Source organism: Musa acuminata, chromosome BXJ2-3, assembly GCF_036884655.1.
Source record: "Musa acuminata AAA Group cultivar baxijiao chromosome BXJ2-3, Cavendish_Baxijiao_AAA, whole genome shotgun sequence".
NCBI classification, from domain to species: Eukaryota; Viridiplantae; Streptophyta; class Magnoliopsida; order Zingiberales; family Musaceae; genus Musa; species Musa acuminata.
In genome coordinates this window covers 38,757,310-38,778,705 of record NC_088340.1, presented here as the reverse complement: position 1 = coordinate 38,778,705, position 21,396 = coordinate 38,757,310, and the positions used below count along the sequence as shown (strand labels likewise).

Here is a 21,396-nt window from a genome sequence, read left to right as displayed (position 1 = left end):
CCACAAATGATTCATGCATTTTTTTCACCAATTTATTTATCTGTAATTCTTGATTTTATGTGATTTGCTGCTTGCATGTACCCCATCATTTCACTATGATAAGGTTGAATCCATTTGCTTTACATGTAATTGCTGCCAACAAGGCATAAATTTTCTGCTGTTGCCAACGTAGATACCTGCTGAACATTACTATGACTTGAGATCATGTGACACCTCAGGATTCTCTCTCTCTCTCTCTCTCTCTCTCTCTCTCTCTCGTCAAAGGTGTATCCTTATCTCTCTTATTTTACAGCGACTTGATAGGCGGAATGCTTTGTTCATTCCGAAAGAAGTTGTGTGGGTCAACCTTACTCTTCACGTACGCCAACCTGTTGAAGTTGTTCTTGAAGTACTTGGGACCCCAAACATGAGCGGTTCTTCCCAGGTCGATATCCTTGTAGTTGAGATAGGCTGCCCTCGGGTTCTTAGAGACGTACGGAGTCATCAAGGCATACAGCTTCCTCATCCAACTCAGGTGCCTCTCCGTTGTCTCCATGTCCGTCTCAAGCCACCACATGTAGTACTGGATGATGTACAGATACCCTTTCCTGTATGGGAAGGGAGTCGCCGACTCTGCTATCTCGTTCAGAACCCCACCGAAGGGCTCCATGAACAGTACCAAGGGTTCATCCTTCGCTTCCATCAGAATCCTCCATATCTCTTCCAATGTTGTCTCTGTCACGGGTTCTCTCACGAAGTCCGATTTCGCCTTGAAGGAGAAGTCGAATTCCAGCTTCCTATCCAACAAGATCTCGGTCGGTCTACCCGAGTAGCCTGCGAAGAACAGAACGGACTCCAACCAACTCATCTCGTTGCAGTCTGCCGCCTCGAACCCCAACTCGGGGAAGCTGCTCCCCATCACGGTGAGGAGCTCTTTGCATGTTCCCAAGTAGAGGGAGTTGAACACGGCTTGGATGGTCCGGTTCCCCTCTGCTTCGTCGTCGTCCTTGGCTAGCGCGATGACCCGTATGTACAGGTTCTCGTCGAGGTTGGGGCCGATCTGCTGCCACTTGGTGACCAGCTTTGCGGCGTCTTGCTTTAAGGTCTTGATCACGTTGAATGCGGTGACGATGGGCGGAACGTAGTTCAACTCGATCTTGTAGGAGAGGACGATGCCGAAGCTTGCTGCGCCGCCGCCTCTGATGGCCCAGAAGTAGTCCTCGCCCATGGATTCCCGGTCCAGAATCCTTCCGTTGACGTCCACCAACCGGGCATCCACGATGTTGTCAGCAGCGGTGCCGTACTTCCTCGACAAGGTCCCTATCCCGCCGCCGCTGAAGTGGCCGCCGACGCCGACAGTGGGGCAGGTACCGGCCGAGAACCCGACGGTCCTGTTCTTCTCCGCGATGGTGTAGTAGACCTCTCCGAGCGTTGCACCCGCCTGAACCCAGGCCGTGCCGTGCTCGGCATCGACCGTGATGGACCGGAGAGCAGCGAGGTCGACGATGATGAACCGATCACCTTCCGACACGTACGACATGCCCTCGTAGTCGTGGCCGCCGCTTCGGACCCGGACGCGGAGGCCGTGCTTCCTGCTACAGACGACGGCGGCCTGGACGTGCGACTCGTTGGTCGGGGACACGATGAGGACGGGCTTCGTCGTGCTCGATGAGTTGAGGAAGCGGATGTTTCGGATAGATGATCGGAAGACGGCATCGTAGGCGGTGGTGTTGGGCGAGTACAGGAGTTGGGCGGATGAGTTAGAGGGACGAGTGTGGTCAAGGAAGCACCGGATGAAGCTTTCATGCGTGGCGTTGGGAGAGCCGATGGTGGAGTTGGCTGTAAGAAGAATAGAAAGAATTGCAAGGCTTAATGAGGTTGGTGACGCCATTGTTGTTTGAGCTCAGTCTTCCTCCTCTACTGCTGATGCGATCTCGCCATGTATGGTTGGTTTATATTGGAGAAAGATATGTGAGGTTTTGGACGTATAGATGTATTTGGATTGGGTGTTTACTTTTCTCAATGTTGGACTTTGCAATGTAGATCGACAAATGGATGACATCTATTGGCAACATCTTTCTTTCTATAATAATAATAATAATAATATTTATATCCATTTATAAAGAAAAAAATCTAAAATTATTATTAAAAAATTCTACATGCTTTCTTGGGCAGGTAATATTCGTCGGAAGTCATTCGCTGCATTAAAGATTTGGAATTATTTTGGATGTTTCTTGAACTCAATATCACAAAGTCTGCTGTGGCATGACAGGTCTCACTCACTCAAGTCACTCACAGGGCTCTTCTGCTTCGTGTCCACGGCACTGGCACGCACAAGTTTATTCTCAGATATGAGGAATGGTGGGAGATTATTCTCATGTATGTTGGAACTTTATAGAATTCCACATGAAACTAAAATCATCAGAGGGAAGCAAGACGATGCGAGGGTAGGAAATCGAAAGAAATGGTTTTAGGAAGGGGATTATTAGTCTTTGTCGCGAAACTTATCGATACATAATCGAATTATACTGAGATAAATGTCGTGTCCATTATTATTGTTTGACATGACAGGTCTCACTCACATCCTTTTCGAAAGCCACTACTCTATTATCATAATCTCCTCCAATGGGCAAGTAGTTCTCAGCTGATGAGTCATTAAATCATCGTCTTCTCCTTCGTGTCCACGGCACTACCACGCAGAAGTTTCCACCACAGTTTCTTTGCTCATGGTTTGAGAATAGCGAAAGGAAGGCATGCCTTAAAAGTATACAACAAATTGAATGTGTGTGTGTGTGTGAGAGAGAGAGAGAGATGGAATATAGTAGGGGAAGAGAGCTTGATAGATGGAAAGGAAGCCTAGATTTGATTGAGGACGAAGAATGAGATGATATCCATAATTTTATTTTATTTACAAAGGTGATGAACGAGGGATTCCAACTGTTAATATTTTTACCAACTAAACTAACTAATATCAAGATAAGACTAATGGTAAGGTTGTCGGAGAAGCATACTACTAATATGGTCCTTTTCCTCTGCTTAGAATGCAAGATTAAGAATAGGAAACAAACACTAGAAGAAAGTGATGCACAGCAACCTAATCGCAAGATTACCACAGCCAGCCAAGAAAATGGTTATAATGAAAAAGAAGTGTGTACGACGAGACGAAAAAGAGAACTCCTTTCCAAAATTAAGAACGATCGCGATGGGACTCGAACCCACAATCTCCCGCTCCGGAGGCGAGCGCCTTATCCATTAGGCCACGCGATCATTGTTGTTAATCTGACTCAAATAATTATATAATTAGTGTTTTAAATGCAATTAATATACTAGGATTCAAAAGCACTAACCTTTATGAGACGGTTCCAATCAAGTCCACGTCTTTCCCCCCTCGTCCGACTGAGATAATAGTTCGACACCAATAATAGTGAGGGGAAATTGAGAAGAGGACTGAGATAATAGTTCGACACCAATAAAATTTAAAAGAGAGTCGAATTATATATAATTTAACAAGTTTAATCCTATGAGTTGAAATTGGATTTATAAACCTAATGTATGTTAACTATTGGCCGATTTAATTCATACGAACATCTTTAGTCAATTTCTAACACCTCGAATGCCCATAGATATTTGTGTCAACCAATTTGACCCTAAGAGCGTCTCTTGATAAGAGAAACGTGCTTGTCAAGACGAATTAAATTTAACTTGTTTTGTTATTAGTCTTTTAGCACAAGCATGAATCTATTTAAATGCATCGTGTTCCAAAGCAAAAAAAGTTTAAATCTTTACAGAATAATGATCAATAATAAAACATAAAGTCATTCCGTACGATTAACATAGTTATTTAGAATAAATTTTTGTAAGGCTAATGCATGTAAAGTATTGAGATTCACATAGTTAAGATACAACTGGAACTTGTTCATATATGACAATGATACTCGTGACGGATTCACATGTAACCATATCCAGTTTCAATCTTATACGACAGATTTCCACAGTTTCAGCCTTAGGCTTGTGGAAGATAACTAGCTTAATACACAAAGATTGAAGTACTGAAAACCTACTGTTGAATCTCATGTATGAGATGACTTTAAGATGCATCTATTGCAACGAAACAACACCATTATCAGCAAACCTCAAGACTCAGTCTCCTTGGGAAATAACTAATATTCGAGGGAGTTAATCAGCAGCAAGTGTGATAATTGTGGCATCTGGTTGAGTTGCCCATTCGGTCCATGATCCATCGTAAACTGGAACATCAGGCTTTCCAATTCGATGAAGACCCTGGAGTAGCATCATGACTTGTTAATTTTTTATATCATTTCATGATGACAAAATTGTTATCTTACCATGTTTACTATGCAAGCAGTCACACCGGTGCCACAGGAGGCAACAATTGGACGATCGAGAGAGATGCCTGCAGCAAAAACAGTGTTCATATAGGGGGAAAAAAAGGAAAAGTGCATTCTAAAGATTACATCAAAAGCTGCAGTAACTTTTGTAGACCATGCTTGATTAATTAAACTTCGGTTGCAAGGTGCCACCAAGCACCAGTATCTCAGAGAAGTCAATTACAGTTCACGAAGCTAATTATCAGCTTACGGCAAATTAATGAACTTTTCACAAATTCATATGACCTAGCCAATAAAGACTGACATCGAAGTCTTTACAAATGGCAGTCTTTGAATTTGTTGTCGATATCAAAGAGTGAAATATATTCAACACAGATCAATATGACTACAGCGTAGCATGTTCGGGCTTGCGAGCCAATATCGTAAATTGCCCCAGCTCACCAAATCATGCCTCATAAGATTAGAGATTGTTTAATATAGAGAAATAATTTCCCCTCTGATATGGAGTCTGGACCAATTAACAAATTCTAATGCCAGGAAAAATATGATACTAAGAACTATGCTTTTTCAAAGCATATATATAATTCTTAAGGAATTCACAATATTTCAATAAGAACCTTGAAATGCCTTCTATTTTATATCAGATCAGTCTTCAGAATGAGTTTAACAAAGACTTTGACCTTGTCACATTACAAATAAACTAAAAGAACTCATTAACTAAATAAAATATACATCTTTCCAAATATCTTGGTGAAAAGGTATCTCACCAGAGATCTTTTCAAACACAAACTTGTTTTTTGTAGCACATCAGGAACATGAAGAGACTCTCATAGAGGGTAACATACTCTAATTTAGCTAAAAAGTTATATTTAGGTTCATTTATAAACAAAAAAAGAAAAGAAAAGCATGATAAAATAAATGAAATAAAGTTAGAGAACATCCACTTGCTATGGTGCACCAACAGATGCATCTGAACATTTTTAAAAGGAGGAGGCTCTCACCTTCTTGCACAAATTTTTCACGAAGTTGATCTTCAGGCAAAAGCATTTGTGAACCATCAAGCATCTGCTTTAAAAGAGATTAAGTAAACTGAAAAACCACATTCACATTACAAAAATACATATGTAGGGTGCAGCATTATATATGTTATTGCTAAGAATGTAGTGAGCATAAGTACAAATCTAACTTCTACATGAATCGAGATTGCTAGTAAAAAATGAGATTCTTTTGTTATACAATGCACCAAGCACACACCTAATGTAACTTACTTTATGTTATAAAAAAAATGCTCTCTTTAACCTTTGCTGCTTGTTTGTGAGACAGTAGAGTGTTTTTCATCCTAGGTCTGGATGTCCCTCTTAGATATATACTTCATCTCTTTTGTGATTCTGCACATACGCTTTCATATATATAGTCACATGTCAACTCAAATAAGTGTTATAAGTGTAAAATGTCTCGAATTATTTGACAAATGCATAATTGTGACTCAGAAACCGTCTCCCTAGATAAGTGGTATTTTCTGATTTTTTCCACATTTTACAAGTACAATTTTTTCTGAACTTTCTTTTTGCATGCACTAATTTTTAGCAAAAACATCACGTATTTAGTCACCTCAGTGACTAAATACACTAATATGTGGAAGGTCAACACATTTGAATTCATCCTGTCCTCCCAAACAAGCTGTAACAGAATTCTGCCTAATGAACAAAAGATCGTTTAGCGCTGGGACATTAAAACAAGTGAGACATCTCATCAGAAGATTTGGTAGCAATTTTTCACCTCAGTAAAGGGAACACATTTGCTGCCAGGCATATGTCCACTTTTTATTCCCTCTCGAGGTTCTGGAGCTATGCCATCAAACCTGCATATGAGGATGAACTTTTTAAAATGAAAGTTCTTTATCCTGAGTACATTGAACACATTAGGAACAACCTTCTGAATGATAATATCAATGACTGAAAACACTAGTCAAGAAAATAATGACATTTTATTATTCTAGAACTTAAGAAACTCAAAAAGTCAATGATTTGGGAACTGGATGAAAATCTACTGCGAGTCACATGTTTTGCTGCATATTATCATAAAAATGACCCTTGATCCAGATGTTCTGCTGAGATACAAGACTTACAACACACGTTTGGGTGCTACATAACATAAATCTCATTGGAATTGCTAAACCTGTGGCTGCAATAATTACAGGAGAATGGATACTAACTCTATTAACATTGAAACCTGCTTCCAGCAAATATAACAGCACCACACACCAAGGATCACCGTTTCAGGTGATGGATCCGTTTTGGTGATCTATCAGACAGTACATACCGGTCAGTACCAATGTGCTGACATATAGTATACCGGTGTGTACCAGTGTTTCGGAGAGGAAGAAAATGGGGGAGAAGAGGAATGGATGGAGAAGAAAGAAGGAAGAAGAGGAAGCAGTGATGGAAGAAGAAGAGGTAGAGAAGAAGGAAGAGGAGGAGAAGAGGTGAGAGTGTACATAGGAAGAAGAAGGAATATGGCAGCAACAGCATTGGCAGCGGTGAAGCAGTTGCAAAGCAGCAGCAACGGCGAAGAGTGTGAGAAGAGGGTCTAATTTATATTCTAAGTTTTTTTCTTATTCTAATGTTGAGTTGGATGGGCCCCACTGCCTTTTTTTATTTTTTTATTACTTTTACTGAACTATACTGGCCCACGCCTGGACAAGTACACACCGCTCATTTTGTAATGTTTCAGGTGGTACAACAATCATTGCCACACAATATATACATCTTAGGACTTAAACCTGTTAAAAATACTGAACGAGCACAATGTCAACATAATGGTAATAGAAAACACCAACTCAGATTAATGAAACTAGTGTAATAAGGTAATTAAGCACAAATATATAACATGTAAGCCAAATAATCAATTCCACAGATGAGAAAAATATTACCTGGACCTTGATCGAGCGTCTATATGTTGATGTGTTTGGTCACTCATATTTTGTTTGATCTGAAACATAAATAATCTTGCTGATGAAATTCTTGTTTGGTTATAAACATGAAGCACAGAAAAATTCTATCATAAACAAATATATCATAATGGAATCATACAAAACTACAAACTTGTGGAATCATCTTTAGTTGAATGCTCAGACCTCAAAGAGGTATACAGGCTAAATGTACTAAATTTAGATGAAATTATTGAATAAATTTGATCTTAGTTCCTAATGATACATTGCAATGTCAGATGGTCATGTCCATTAACATAAAAAACACAAAATTGGGCCCAAGAAGACCAATGTGCAAACTGACTTATTAACCCAAACTGAAACCGCATGTCTATTGACAAATCAGTCTCTGAAATGCTGCAACATTAAAGACAACTCTGAGATGATAAGAAACATTAATCAAGTTGATGATCAAAGATATCTTTGTTTACAGTAAGTTGGGGTAAAAAAAAAAGTGAAAAAAAAAGTTGGGGTGAGCAAGAAAGTAATAGGACAAAATGAAAGCAAATATTGATGCTTGACAATCTCAGTAATGAAAAGTGAGACTATAGACCACAAGCTTGAACAAAGGAATGAGAAAGCCAAATGCAGTGAAAACCGAGACATACCAATATAGCAAAAAAGTCTCTTCATTTTTAAGTTTTATTGAAATATTTGTTATAATATTAATGTACGAATTTTAAAAAATTCTCAATCTTGGGATGACCTACAAGCTCATATTTTAAGTCCCTGACTTAACTTTTATTTGCAAATGTTGGAGTTGAAATAAGGTCTGGACGACCTGAAATATGGTTTAGATATACTTTATTCTTATTTAATTTTAATTAATATATCAAGAAATTAAGAAAACAATCCTGAAATAGGGTTTTTTTTCTCAATTTTGGCTATTTTCTAATCAAAATTTTGGTGTGTTGATACAAATCGGTGTACCGACACATGGTACACCGGTGCCAACTATTATGTATCAATCCGACAAAACTTGTAAAAAATGATACTGTTTTGAATGATTGGAGTAAATTAAGGACAAAGTCTAAATTGGACTTGATAAATATTTACATTTAGAGACAAAGGAAAAGAATGTTGGAAATGCAAGTTTAGAACAATAGTAAGAAGAAAACATGTATATATATATATATATATACCTATTTATTGAGGAAGATGAAGACCATCAAAGATATTGCTTTAGTAGTTAAAATATACAGAGGCAACAGTAAAGTGTGACGGTCGATGGTAGATCAGAAGAAAAAATATATGAGAAAGTAGTAAATTCATTTATGTTTCATAGAATAGTCAATGAATGATTGCATTTGTTAAAATTTTTTACAATTATAGGTAAAAACAATTGCCCGAAAATAATAGAAAAACTTCAGAAAAGGTTTAAACATATCCAAGGAAGACATAATGTACAGGAAAGAAATCAAGTAAGTTAACTCACATTGCAATTGTAACAAGAAGGATAGAATCACATTGTAATTGCAAGGAGAGAGATGATGATCAAATATGACTTTATTAGAAACAATAAGCGAAGCTAATAACATTGCCCACAACAGAGCTCAACATGAAACATCCATGAAGCCAACAGTTAATGGTTGGAAAATCAGAACGGATTGTTCCTTGCCATTGTAAATTTGTGATGTAATATTAAAAGAATCTCCTATAAATAAACAACAATTACTTATGAGAAAATGTATCATCTTTGCAAGTTTTTCTCAGTTTTACCGATACTAACATATTCATTGAATAGGCTAAAATGTCCATGTTTTATTAAATGAGAAAAAATGTTCAAACCTGTTCCAGCGTCCATACCAAATGAGGCTGAAATTTTGTTTTAAATGAGGCAGGTTCAACCTATGAAAGATAAGCACCTCAGCAATTATAAACCACAAACATCCACAGAAGAACAAAGAATCTGTATAACAATAAATTAAATCTTATAGTGGCAATAATCACTTCATATATGAATAAAATGATTTTTTCAACACGTCAAACTAGGCAAATGCTATTTGAGGAAACTGTATATTGAACTGCAATCTGACACCATATGCTGGTATAGTTCTCTTTAAGATCCCTATGATATCCTTTTCACATATTGACTGCAAATATAAGAAATGCATTTCAGAAAATTGTTAATTTTTTCTGCAACAGCTACTCCTCTTGGTTTCATATATGTAGCACATCACTTTTATCCCACCTCATGTCTTGTGCAGTATGATAATGAGAATCACACAGCATGGGTTAATCTTTTAGTATACAGGTTAGTTCTAAGAAACAACCAAATTGGTGCAACAAATAAGTTAAAATATTTTATTATCCTAACTAGGTGGCCATCTAATAAATAGGAGGATACAGATGCCACCAGATGCATAATTTTACTTTAAAACTTGAAATAAATCATATGTTTGCAAAAGCTTGTGCTTTAAAGAAAAACAGTAAGGGACTAGCCTACCAATCAATTATATAGCACAAACTTGGACCTGTAAGTGTAATATACAACATACCAATTGACCACGATATACGTTTTCAATAGCTTTACTGACTGAAGTAGCTCGCGAAATTGCCACTTTAGATGAAGTAGATTCAACTTCATATCCAGATTTGCACCATTGTGGCAAACCTCCATCCAAAACCCAAACTTTATTGTGTCCAAAAACTCGGAACATCCTATTAATTCAATGCTGCTTTGTCAGAAAGGTAAATCACTTGGCAACTGAAATCACAATAACAATTAATAATACTACTAACAAGAAAATCGAACTATGTAGTTGCAACTATTTGTCATATATTTCATAAATCCTTTCTTACCATGTACATCAATTAAGTTCACCACCAAGAATCCTAAAGCCATATTGTCCTCTCTCAATGGGCACAGAAATAGCTAGTGTATTAAAACATAAAAATAGTTTCTACCTTTTAACAGATTTATCTCCAAGTTTCTAACTCCTTTTTTATCATAAAAAATGTCCATGACCCAATACCCAAATTTCCTGGATGAGGAAATTTGAACCATGGCCATGCCAAGAGCATGAATTAAAGGATGTGAGGCAAACAAATAAAAGAACTTGTTGTGCATACTGTCACTGAAACAGACTTTTGTATCTTTTTTCTTTTAGAACATTCCACTTTTGATTGAAAATTTATGACAAGTCATGATACCCTTGCAATAAATTTTTAAGTACTTGAATTCAATCATATAAGTTTTATGGTTTTTAGTAAATTTGTTCAGGTTATGTTAACAAAGTTGCAGTGGACTCAATAGGACTCCTTTATGCAAAAATAGTAATGTAATGGCTGCGGCTATGAAGCCACAGCAGAAAGGTTTAAAACTAATCAGGTTGAACAGCATCTGCTACAATCTTAGATATATGCATAAGAACCCAAAGGTAACAGGTAAAAAGCAGAAGTACCAGAGAGGTGAAAGATGAGACAAAGGTCTTCCAAGCCAGAACAAGGAAGATGATATCAACTTCTATCAATTGTCAAAGAGTATCACACTTACCAATGTTTCATGATCTGAAGACAAGGGGAAAAAACACCATAGGAAATGATGATGATAATAATATCCAAACACCCAATTGAATTAGTTTGATCTGAATCATTGATCAAAATCCAAATTACAAGGTGAAAAAAATCCTGCAAATAAACTTCCTTGAGCCCCAAAAAGTTAATAATCAATCAATTATAATCTTTCCCAATCTAAGTAATTCACTCCTGAGCATAGCAAATTAAGACCCATAACCATTGACATACAAAATTATCCTATGTAAGGAAATCTTTTCTATTAGTAAACATATCTCACCTGGATTCTTTCAGAGTGGAAGAGGTTTAAATGAATATCTCATATAATTAAAAATCCAAATCTTAGGTTGGTCGGCAATCAATTAGTGACCAAAAAAGTAAACCTAGTCAGACCAATGCAAACCTTTCAAAAATAAAACATAAAAATATACAAAATACTAACAATCTAATATATGGTCATGTGCGAAGTATCTGTATATAGAAAATTATATTTGGAGGGATAAATATACATAATTTTAAAATTTGGGAGGATGAATATGGTAGTAGACAATATCTAAAGTTTAAAGATCAATCAATTGGCCCAATGAGAAAATGGCAAAACTTAGATCTGGTAAAAGAAGTTTTGAAGCTGCTATAATCAGGGAGAGTAGCTACTGCTATATTGTGCTGTATAAATTTATGAAAGACCAGAATATTATCGGTTGATAACAGAAAGTAGAAGGGCAAGAAAGGTCACATACAGGAGTTAAATAATTAAGAAGTCATGGGAAGAGAAGAAAAAATGGCATTAAAAAATCCATCAAACATCATTCGAAGTTTTTAAAAGACCCCCTTCCCTTTCCTTCCCAAATCTTTCTTACACAGTGGGTCAAATCCAGCTGGAAAAATTCCAGAATCTTTCCTCACACTGCAATTTTTTGTTTCATTGAGAATCTTTGTGTCCCAATTGTCTAGGTTATGTACAGCCTAAAGCAGATAAATTAACTATATCATTATAATTTTGATGCACAAATTGATCCTAAATTTGGCACAACCACAACCTTGTAACAGACACCAAGCAGATTACTTAAGAACCAATAACCTAATGACATAGTATTAGAAAAGTATAAAATAATTAAAAAAACACAAGAAACTAGTCCTGGGAACTTAACTGAACCTTGATTGCAACAAATGATATCATTAGGAAACAAATTTCCTTGTAATAATGAGGAGTCTAGAATTCCAGAAGTATTTTTCTAAAATTTCACCAACATATTGAGGTTACAAAGAAATCAACAGAATTTTATCATCAAGTTATTGTTCTACTCTTACCACCAAACACGAGCAGCACTAAATTGTCCTTTTCCATCATAAACAATAACAGCATCCTTGTTTTGAATATCAAGAGCAGAAACTGAAGCAGCAAAAGCTTCATCTGATGGCAACATGTGTGGCAACTGATTCAAAAACGCATTTAAATTTAGATAAGTTCAAAAAGCTAAGAGATTCATCAAGTAAATAACATTTGTGGGTGGTATAGATGTATAGTTTCCTTGGAAACATATATATCAACTAAATATCGTTGCCTTATCCAAGAAATAATGTCAGGTCCAAAATTACATGAAACAAAAGGTAGGCAAATGAATATGAAAGTTAAGACCACGTAGTGAATGCCATTTTTTCGTATCTGATATCTAATGACAAAATATGCCCAATAATTGTGGACATTTGTTTCTCAGTTGTCATAAATGATCCCCCACTTAAATGTTTCAGACTGCAAATTCATGAAAATAAATAATGCAATTGTAATCACCACTAGTAATGGACATATGTCTCTCGATTATCCAAAAAATTCTTAGTATTTACACATTAAACAAAGTTATGTTACAAATGAGGGGCAAAGTGAAGCGGTTTTCAACTGGACTAAATGTTCACAAAAGGCTTCTCTGGAAGGAAAGAACTGTGCTTTAATTTCTAAAAGCATATAGAATGCTTCCTGTGTATCAAGGATATATAAAGACTTTAATGAGTGACAAGGAAATGGAAGTATTGATGAATTGTTTTCATCTGTTAAACATGCACATATTCTCATAACCATTAGGCATAAAGCAATTATGTGCATCAACAAGTATATTATTATAATAGAAAGTTTCAAGCATTCTCGACTGCTTTAATTATTAGTATCCATATCTTAACTTAAAAATGACTATTTTAAGTACATCTGCTGCATTTTATTTTCTGTTTGACGCATAACATGTGCCAACCATATCAATTACTAAGAGGATTTTAATTTTGTTCTTTAGGTTTCAACTGGAAATGACAATCTGACCTAGATACTGTGTTGAACCTTTAGATATTGATATAAGATACAGACTTTTACATTTTTTCCATATATCACAATTTCTGGTTGAACTACTGAATCACCAAAGTATGGATCTGAAAGAAACATTTTAAATAATGCATGAACAGGATATCGTTCCCATGTAGAAAATCTTAGTTGCTAAGTGCATATAGCCTAAGTATAATAGTTTATCTTAATTTATATAATACCTCATTTATAACATAAGAATAGGCTGAGTATGGCAAATCTTGTTCCAATCAGTAGATGTAGTTGTCACAAGAGATTTGATTTCTAGTAGTTACTTTTGATAAAATGAGTCAATTCCAGTAGAGTGACAACCATGAAGATTGTCAGCATTCATGATTATTCATTTTTACTTTTTCTATCACCTCAGACATTTAAGTCATGCAATAAAAATATCAAATTTTAGGTAAACTAGGTATGGTAAGCTTACCATCAGATCAGACCGGAAGAATTATCTGGTCCATGTACTGAGCTGCCGTCTGATTGGTAAATACTGGTCTGTACTGATCAGTACAACTAAAATTAAAATTCTTGTTTTTAAAAAAATTCTAATAGTGTCACTCTATGAGTCTTGTTTGAAACCTAATATAATTGTGAAAGCACCAAAACTAGATTGGCTTTTCATCTCTTTAGTTCTCTACGGTATTTTCCTGACCTATTATTATTATTATGCAATTCAGAGAGCCTCCTTCTGTCTCGTCAGCTTTCAAACACTGACAGAATTCCAGAATTGACTCAATATCATTGAAGCTCATGTCCTCTAAGGTTTTCTTGGGTTATCTTTGTACCACTTTCTAACTTTGGTCACATCTTCTGGCCCTTCACCAAAATTATGTGTTTCTCCAAGTTTTCTCAATACCAAACTATTCATGTGAGTAGCAGTAAAGAACAAAATTCATTCTGCAAAAATTCTTTCTATGAGGAAATAGAAAGTTGATATCTCTTGCCCAATTTGTTGTTATTCAGTAAAACCACAAGTCATAAAATTCGTTATCGTCCCTATGCCATCACAGTCGTGGAAATTGGACATGGTAACTTTATGGTTCCCCAGCCTTGCTATTTCTCTCGAAGACTCTTGAAGTGCCTGGAGGAGCATAGATATTACAGCCCCATTGGAGATATACATAGGAACAATTGCTGATCCTTATTTATTAGATGATTTGGAAGCTTAGGAATTGCAAACTAATACAGGCACAAAAGAATGCACAAAGGTGCCTGCTCAAAAATAAATTGTTGAATTGTGGTGGTATTATCTTGGGACTTGAATATTCAATTTTTTCAGAGGAAATAAGCCAAGTTTATCTCTTCTGTTTCTGTTATTTCCGTAAAAAATTCATAATTGAAACATAACATTTGTAATTAAAGTTATTTTACCAAGGGTATCTTCTTTTTCTTCTTCTTGTATCTCTTTTGCTTAATAAAATAAATTAGATAGGCTCTTCATATCTTATTTCTTGAAAACTTCTGGAAATCTTCTTAAATCTCACTGGTCATTTTCCAAAGTCATGCTCAGGTCCATAGACCCTTGGTTAATCTTTTCAAAACAATAATTAGTTAATTACTATGTCTACGAGGAAACGACTCACTTGATTTAGTGGCAGCAAAATTAGGTAGAACATGCATAGCATAGATTTACTTTTTGCTACAGCTCTCTCCTAGAGGATGTGACATTTGTATTCATGTAATTAATACAATTCTTATAGTTTCCGGACAAAGCTTGATTAGAACCTCTATTTGCAAACAAAAAAAGAGTCAGAACCTCTATTTGCAAACAAAAAAAGAGTCAGAACCTCTATTTGCAAACAAAAAAAGAGTCGCCTTATTGAGTTTTCCAATACCTAACCTGAAGACAAATCCAATTCCTTTAAACACCATAGATATGAGAAAATTCAATTTACAAGCAATAAAACTTGAATGTATAGAAACACACTAGGATGTCTCACATTAGATGTTGGATCAGATATCTGATCAATATCAAAGAATATGGCACCAGGAATGTGAGCCACCTGAATCAAATCCAGTAATGGTATTGTTAGTACCATGTAGACGTCAGCAGAGTATATATTAAAATATATAAAGCCATATTTCACAAACTTGCTTAAACTGAATATTTTCATAAAGATAAACATTGCAGAATATGATTTAAACCAGTTGACAATGTCCAGAACTCCAGAACTCCAGATAAAGGTTGCAAAGTAATGACAGGAAAACCAATTGTTGAGCTGTTCAGTCGATAATATAAACATGGTAGTAGATGATTTAAACCAGTTCACAAAGTCCAGACAAAGGTTAGGTACTGACAGGAAAAACCAATTGCTGAGCTGTTCAGTTGATAATTTTCCAACCAAACTTTTCCAAGGACACAATAAATGGAACGGATAATGCTGGCCCAGAAAACCTTTTCCTTGACTTTCCAAGTATCACCTAGTATCTATACCGAAAAACTTTTCCAAGTATCTAATGCAAACAGTATTTTGACCTTACACATTTTATCCCGTAAATCTGCTGAAATATTTGCAAAGAAATGGTTAGGTTCAAATATAGTGATCAATTATCAGCATGCATCTAAGCGGTAAATAACATCTTCAATCAACATTAATGATGAATGTCACCAAAATGAAAGCAGCTCATGTCTAATATGTAAATTTGATTTTCCCATGACCAACACAACAGGCTTGGATAATAAGATTTGGTCACATGAACATCTACTAAAACAACAACAATAGGCTGTAACATCCTAACAATTCGAGGTTGGCTATACATTAATGGGGTTAATTATCAATAATTTATATCCAAATCAGAAAAAAAAATTGGAGGGTTGAAAAGTGGACCTTCCATGTGAAAACTTAGCAAGATCGAGAAGTAGCCCGCATTCTGGTTATTCGAAGAGCATCAAATACCAAATTCAATAATTATTTAGATTCTAGCAGAATTACCAAATTGTAATGTGTGATTATGCCTAATTAAACATTGAACTTTTGACGCAAAATGTGCAGTAAAATGTTGAATATGAACTACAGGTAAACATAAATAAAGATACAACTCAATCCATTGAAGATTGAACTTAATTCTATCCTGATAAGCAGTTGGCCAGAAAAGCTTTAGTTTGAAATCATATAGGTTGGACAACAAAAAAACATTTAATGAGTTACTCAAATATCATCAGAAAAGAGGTTTTAAGAGTTAAGCATAAAAATATTTGACATGCATGTAGAAACAATATATACACACATATACATATTAGTGCATAGCATTGTCAGTGGGTTTTTCTCCCCATAAAGCACACTTTATAAACCTAAAATAACATTACCCTTAATTAATATTTATTTTTAACACCCATAACATAAAAAATCTAACATCAATAATCAACAAGAAAGACATATTATGTAAACTGCCATCATTTTTATTTCTATTTAAACAAAAATTCTAATTGATGAATTACCCTTCCCTTTGATGCTTCATCCACCACCATATAACTGCCACTTCCACCACAACAACAACCATCTGAGAACACTCACTATCACTCCCACCTCCACAAAAACAGCCTTTAACCAAACCAAAATTGCTGTAGCAACCATCAATGACACCAATAACACAATAAAAAAAGGCAAAACAATACCTAGTTTTATTTTAAATATAAAAGAGTGAATTTTTTAGGGATTGTCACCAGTAATGTGAATGTAGGGTGCTATTTACAGAAGCAGAAAATAATGTCCTCTGTCCACATTCAGATCTCTCTGGAAATGTCTAGACAAAGACCAAGTGTGAATGTTTTTCTTTTATTTTGTGCTTTTTCATATGGTTCACCATAAAAAACAAAATTCATTAAGGTCATGTTCTCTGGAAGAAGTGAAATGACACTGCAAGCTGCAGCTACCGTAGCTTGTCAGGACAAGGCCGCTGACTACATCCTCTGGTTGCCCCTTCGCTGAACAGGTACTGAGATATCTCATGTAGCAAGGCTAGCAGTCAAACTCAAGAACTACCAAAAATCAAACTCTGTGAGAACCATGGAGAATGCACAGGATAAGATAGTTGGATATTTTGCTACAGCAGTCTTTTTACACCTAGCAGCATGGAATATTTTGAAAAAAATTAAGAAAAGAAGAGTCTTCCAGGGGAATTACATTGAGTAAAATGAAAACTATTTCTGAATCAATCAGAAGCCTCTTGGCACAGATTAAGGTAGTTAGATATTTCGCTGCAGCAATCTGTGTACACCTACCAGCTTGGAAACTTTTCAAAATAAGTGTCTTCCAGGGGAACTAAATTGAGTAAAATGAAAATTATTTCTGAGTCAATCAGAAGCCTCTTAACAAGATGATTTAATATCCTGATGATACCATAACTATTTGTGTGAAGGCATTTGGTTTGAAAGAAATGGCCTTTCAGCTTGTTATTTTCTTCCACTCATGTCCTCACTACTTCATAATCCTAATGATAAGTTAATAGGCTGCTACTAATTTTTGCCTCAAAAGATATGTCAGAGAAATTAAACCTAGAATTGACTAAAGCATAAAACCTATCTACACATAATCTATCCACCACTTAACGTTAATTTGAAGCACATTTTATCAATTCGTCCATATGTGTTGATTCATTCACAACAAACCTTCCATAACTTGAAAAACAAAAGCAACAAAGTCAAATAACAATGGCTCAATGACAAAAATCATCATAGTACCTGATACTCTTGAAATGCATTCCGTTGCTCTTGTGGCATGTACCAGGAAGCATCCAGTACCTAAAAATTAGAACAAACTAAATAACATTAATCTAACAAATAAATCAGAAAGAAGAAAATTGCAGACTTGTATATTTAGATACATCCGGATATGACTCTCAAGCCTCACTGTATTGCTCTGTTGTACTGAAATCCTTGAAATGTAAACGGATGGATACAACAGAAATGCATTACAGGAAATTAAGAATTAGAATCTCAGTTTGGAAATTAAGAAAAAAGTATGCAAATACTACATACCATGTCCCTATATAAAGGTTAAAAAGGGAGGATTGAATCAATATGCTTGAGAAGGTGGATGCTAGATAAAAAGGTTAAATCAAATTCCTCAATAACAGAATGTCTGGCCGGTTGAAATATCATCATTTTTTGATGATCACTTATTCAAAATTTATGCATCAAACAAATATTTAAATCTACCCCTTCATAGGCACATACATCTTGAGGAGGTTCGACAGCACTTATATTGACTAGGGGCTGAGAAGTTGAGTGGTGACAATCTTCTATAGTACAACTACTTATGCATTCAGTATCATAGTATTCATTATTTTTTGGATTATTCAATATATAGTAGCCCAAAACACATGGATGCTTGTAAAGCGTTAAGCCCATGCTTGGAAGTTGCATAGATTCTTTTTCTTGCAAAAAAAATTGTAAGTTAATTAGTAGATGAAATTCTTTACATAGAGACTAGGGTTCGAGTTACAAAAACATAATCTAGATTTAGAGATAAGGTTGCACACAATGACCCTCCCCAAACTCCACATTGGTGGAGCCTCATGCACTAGGTACACCCTTTTTGCAAAAAATGTATAATTTTATTAAAAGATAAAATTTGTGTTCGTAGTTTGGAAAGGCTTCTTGTCTACTTTGAATAAAAGAAGTGCTTGACAAGAGAAACTACAAACTATAAAACATGTGAACCAAAAAATAGATCAAAGACAACTTTACAACCTGCCATGCTGCTCGCTCACACCATCACACCCATGTCAATACTGAACATCTATCCTAGTGATTGAATATACTTCTTTTAGAGCATAATATGTAACTTAAAATCATAATTTTATCACAATAATTCGCTTTTCGTGAAAACTGCATCACCTTAGCCTATAAAAAAGAAGACAACACAAGCAAGAATATCGTTCCCTTCTTTTTTTATTTTCCTTTTATATTCAATATCCATGTATACATATAATATCACATTATTTAACACTAAACTTTCTTACCTAGTCCAGTTGTAACACAAATTGTCATCCATAACGAAGCTTACAACTAAACCATGTTCTTTTCTACCACACTTTATTCATGTAGCAATATGTGATGCACCCTAAACTTTCTCTATTATGACTGATGGTATTCCTGTAAAACTTTAAATTATTTCGATAAACTAAGTCTTATTATTTACAGGTGATAATTATATCCACCTAGGTAACCCCATGACCGGAAATAACAGTTCTAAGCATTAAATATAACAAATGGTAATAACTGCATACCTTTATATCAGGATTTTTCAGATTAGCATGCAGCCACGCAGCAGAAACCACAGGTTCATGACTCTCCATCAATCGAGTTTCAAATATAATGGTTTCCAAACTATATAAAGCAGTTATTAGCAAGGAAAAAAAAAAAGAATCAGAGAAATCAAGAATACCTGCCTAGAAAGATGATGATAAATTTTCTTATCTAATCTCGTAACGAGCAGAACAAAAAGAACATTCAGCTAATATGGAGATAAAGAAGAAATAATATCCACTACTCAGAAATGGAAGATAACAATTAAACACTAAAATCAAAGTATGCCATCCACTACTTAGCTCTAAAACAAAACATATGACCTTAATAGAAAAGCACAAAAGGAACACAAACAATACGATAGAAGACCAACCATAATCATTGGGATTGGAATAAAGTTTCCAACCTTCTAATAAAATGAGCCCCTGGAGGTAAACAAACAACTGAAATTGACTAAGGAAAGAAAGGGCAGCCAATGGGCGGCGAGAGAGAGAGAGAGAGGGGGGGAAAACGAAGAAAGACAGTTCACCAAAAAACAAACAAAAGCCAGAAGACACACGCCAAGAAAAGAAAATTTTGTGATATTCCAAAAGCATGTGATGGGAAGGACCAGTCCTGCCTTCTTGATTCTCGAATCCTCTAGTAGTTAGAAGGATCGATCGAAGACCAAAGAATGTTTTCTCTCGAACGGTGAGCAGCGAATAAAACCAGATAACCCCATCTATAAAAGAATATTGTTCTACAATTGCGAAGCATGAGACTCGAAGTGCCGGTCTTGAATTCTTGAATGAACATGCAGAAATTGGATGGATTGATCTAAGACCCACGATTGCTGTCTTAGAATCATCGAGGTCCGTGCACATCCAGCTAGAACCCATCAAGAAAAGAAAATTCGAAGACCCACTAATGGTATCACCGGAACAGCAAGAAACAAACAAAACCAAGAAAACCCACTAAGAACTGAAAATTTGTCTTGCCTTCTTGAATCTTGAACTACTTCAAGATGGATCGGAGACCCACAAATGCTTCCTCCGGAACACCACAGAACACACCAAACCAGATGGATTCATCCTTGAATCAAGAAAAAACCGGATGGATTGATGAAAAATCCAAAACCACATAAAAACCATTCCGAAAAAGAAATTGCATCACTATCTCGAAGCGTGAGAAGGGAAGTGTACTGGTCTTGCCTTCTTGATTCTTATCGACCGTAGATAGATGCTTCCGTCCACAGACAAGAGAACGAGCGAGGAGGAGCGCACAAAGATCGATCGAGAGGAAAGGGAAGGAGAGATGGGCGATCGAAAACCGAAAAGAAATACTGTGGACGGCGTTTTTATGACAAGCGAGTGATATTGTAACCTCGGGCGAGACATACATATACGTGTAGAACCCACTTACGCCAGAGATCGTACGTACCTTAACACCTCTTCCTCACCCAACGATGTCAGAGCCGTGTCCTCCGCACGTAAGAAGAAATCGTATGATTCGTGCGTAGCACCGCAACCGCGAGGGGGAATTGCTTATATATTTAACCAATTATAATCATTTATATTTATCGTCCCGATAATTATATTTTTTAAAATTATATTAATATTTAAAAAAATATATAAAAATAAAATATTTAATCTCGCTTCTTTTCATAATCAATTCTTCCGATGAAAAATACAGTAAATAATATCATATACAAAAATAATATTAAAAAATAAAAAGATAATTTCGATCGTCATCGTCGTCGACAAAGAATAACTCTAGGTGAAACTGTTTTCGGTACGTTAGCGAAACAGGAGAAATAAGACAGTGCAACATATGAGAATCATCATCAACATTACAATTGATAAGAAAATCCTAAAGAATAACAAAAAACTTTCACAAAACTTACTCTTACGTAAAATTAATATATTTGATGGTAAAATTTAAAATTCCCTTTTCAATCTTTTTCTTAGCACCATTTCTAGAATCAACA

General features: G+C 35.6%; 2 protein-coding genes and 1 non-coding gene across 4 annotated transcripts; all 3 read right to left on the bottom strand.

Annotated features, from left to right (window-relative positions):
• Positions 1–155: 155 nt before the first annotated feature.
• On the bottom strand, positions 156–2,008 carry LOC135608119 (berberine bridge enzyme-like 22). Its single transcript, XM_065100625.1, has one exon. It carries the CDS (start codon positions 1,868–1,870, stop codon positions 287–289), a length of 1,584 nt encoding a protein of 527 aa, XP_064956697.1. The 5' UTR covers positions 1,871–2,008; the 3' UTR covers positions 156–286.
• Positions 2,009–3,173: 1,165 nt separating this feature from the next.
• TRNAR-CCG (transfer RNA arginine (anticodon CCG)) lies at positions 3,174–3,246 on the bottom strand. Its single transcript has one exon. It is a non-coding gene; the product is annotated as a tRNA-Arg (tRNA).
• Positions 3,247–3,873: 627 nt separating this feature from the next.
• On the bottom strand, positions 3,874–20,840 carry LOC135608124 (thiosulfate/3-mercaptopyruvate sulfurtransferase 1, mitochondrial-like). 2 transcript variants are annotated; one of them, XM_065100641.1, is made up of 13 exons: positions 20,621–20,773; positions 20,408–20,501; positions 19,412–19,511; positions 17,862–17,921; positions 15,121–15,183; positions 12,145–12,269; positions 9,816–9,978; positions 9,106–9,165; positions 7,261–7,319; positions 6,108–6,189; positions 5,330–5,393; positions 4,326–4,393; positions 3,874–4,260 (listed from the first exon to the last, which is right to left on the bottom strand). In XM_065100641.1, exons 3-13 carry the CDS (start codon positions 19,478–19,480, stop codon positions 4,156–4,158), a joined length of 918 nt encoding a protein of 305 aa, XP_064956713.1. In that variant the 5' UTR covers positions 19,481–19,511; positions 20,408–20,501; positions 20,621–20,773; the 3' UTR covers positions 3,874–4,155. The 2 variants fall into 2 exon arrangements, with proteins under 2 accessions (XP_064956713.1, XP_064956712.1); XM_065100640.1 differs by lacking the exon at positions 20,408–20,501 and having other exon boundaries at positions 20,621–20,840.
• Between the last annotated feature and the right edge of the window lie 556 nt (positions 20,841–21,396).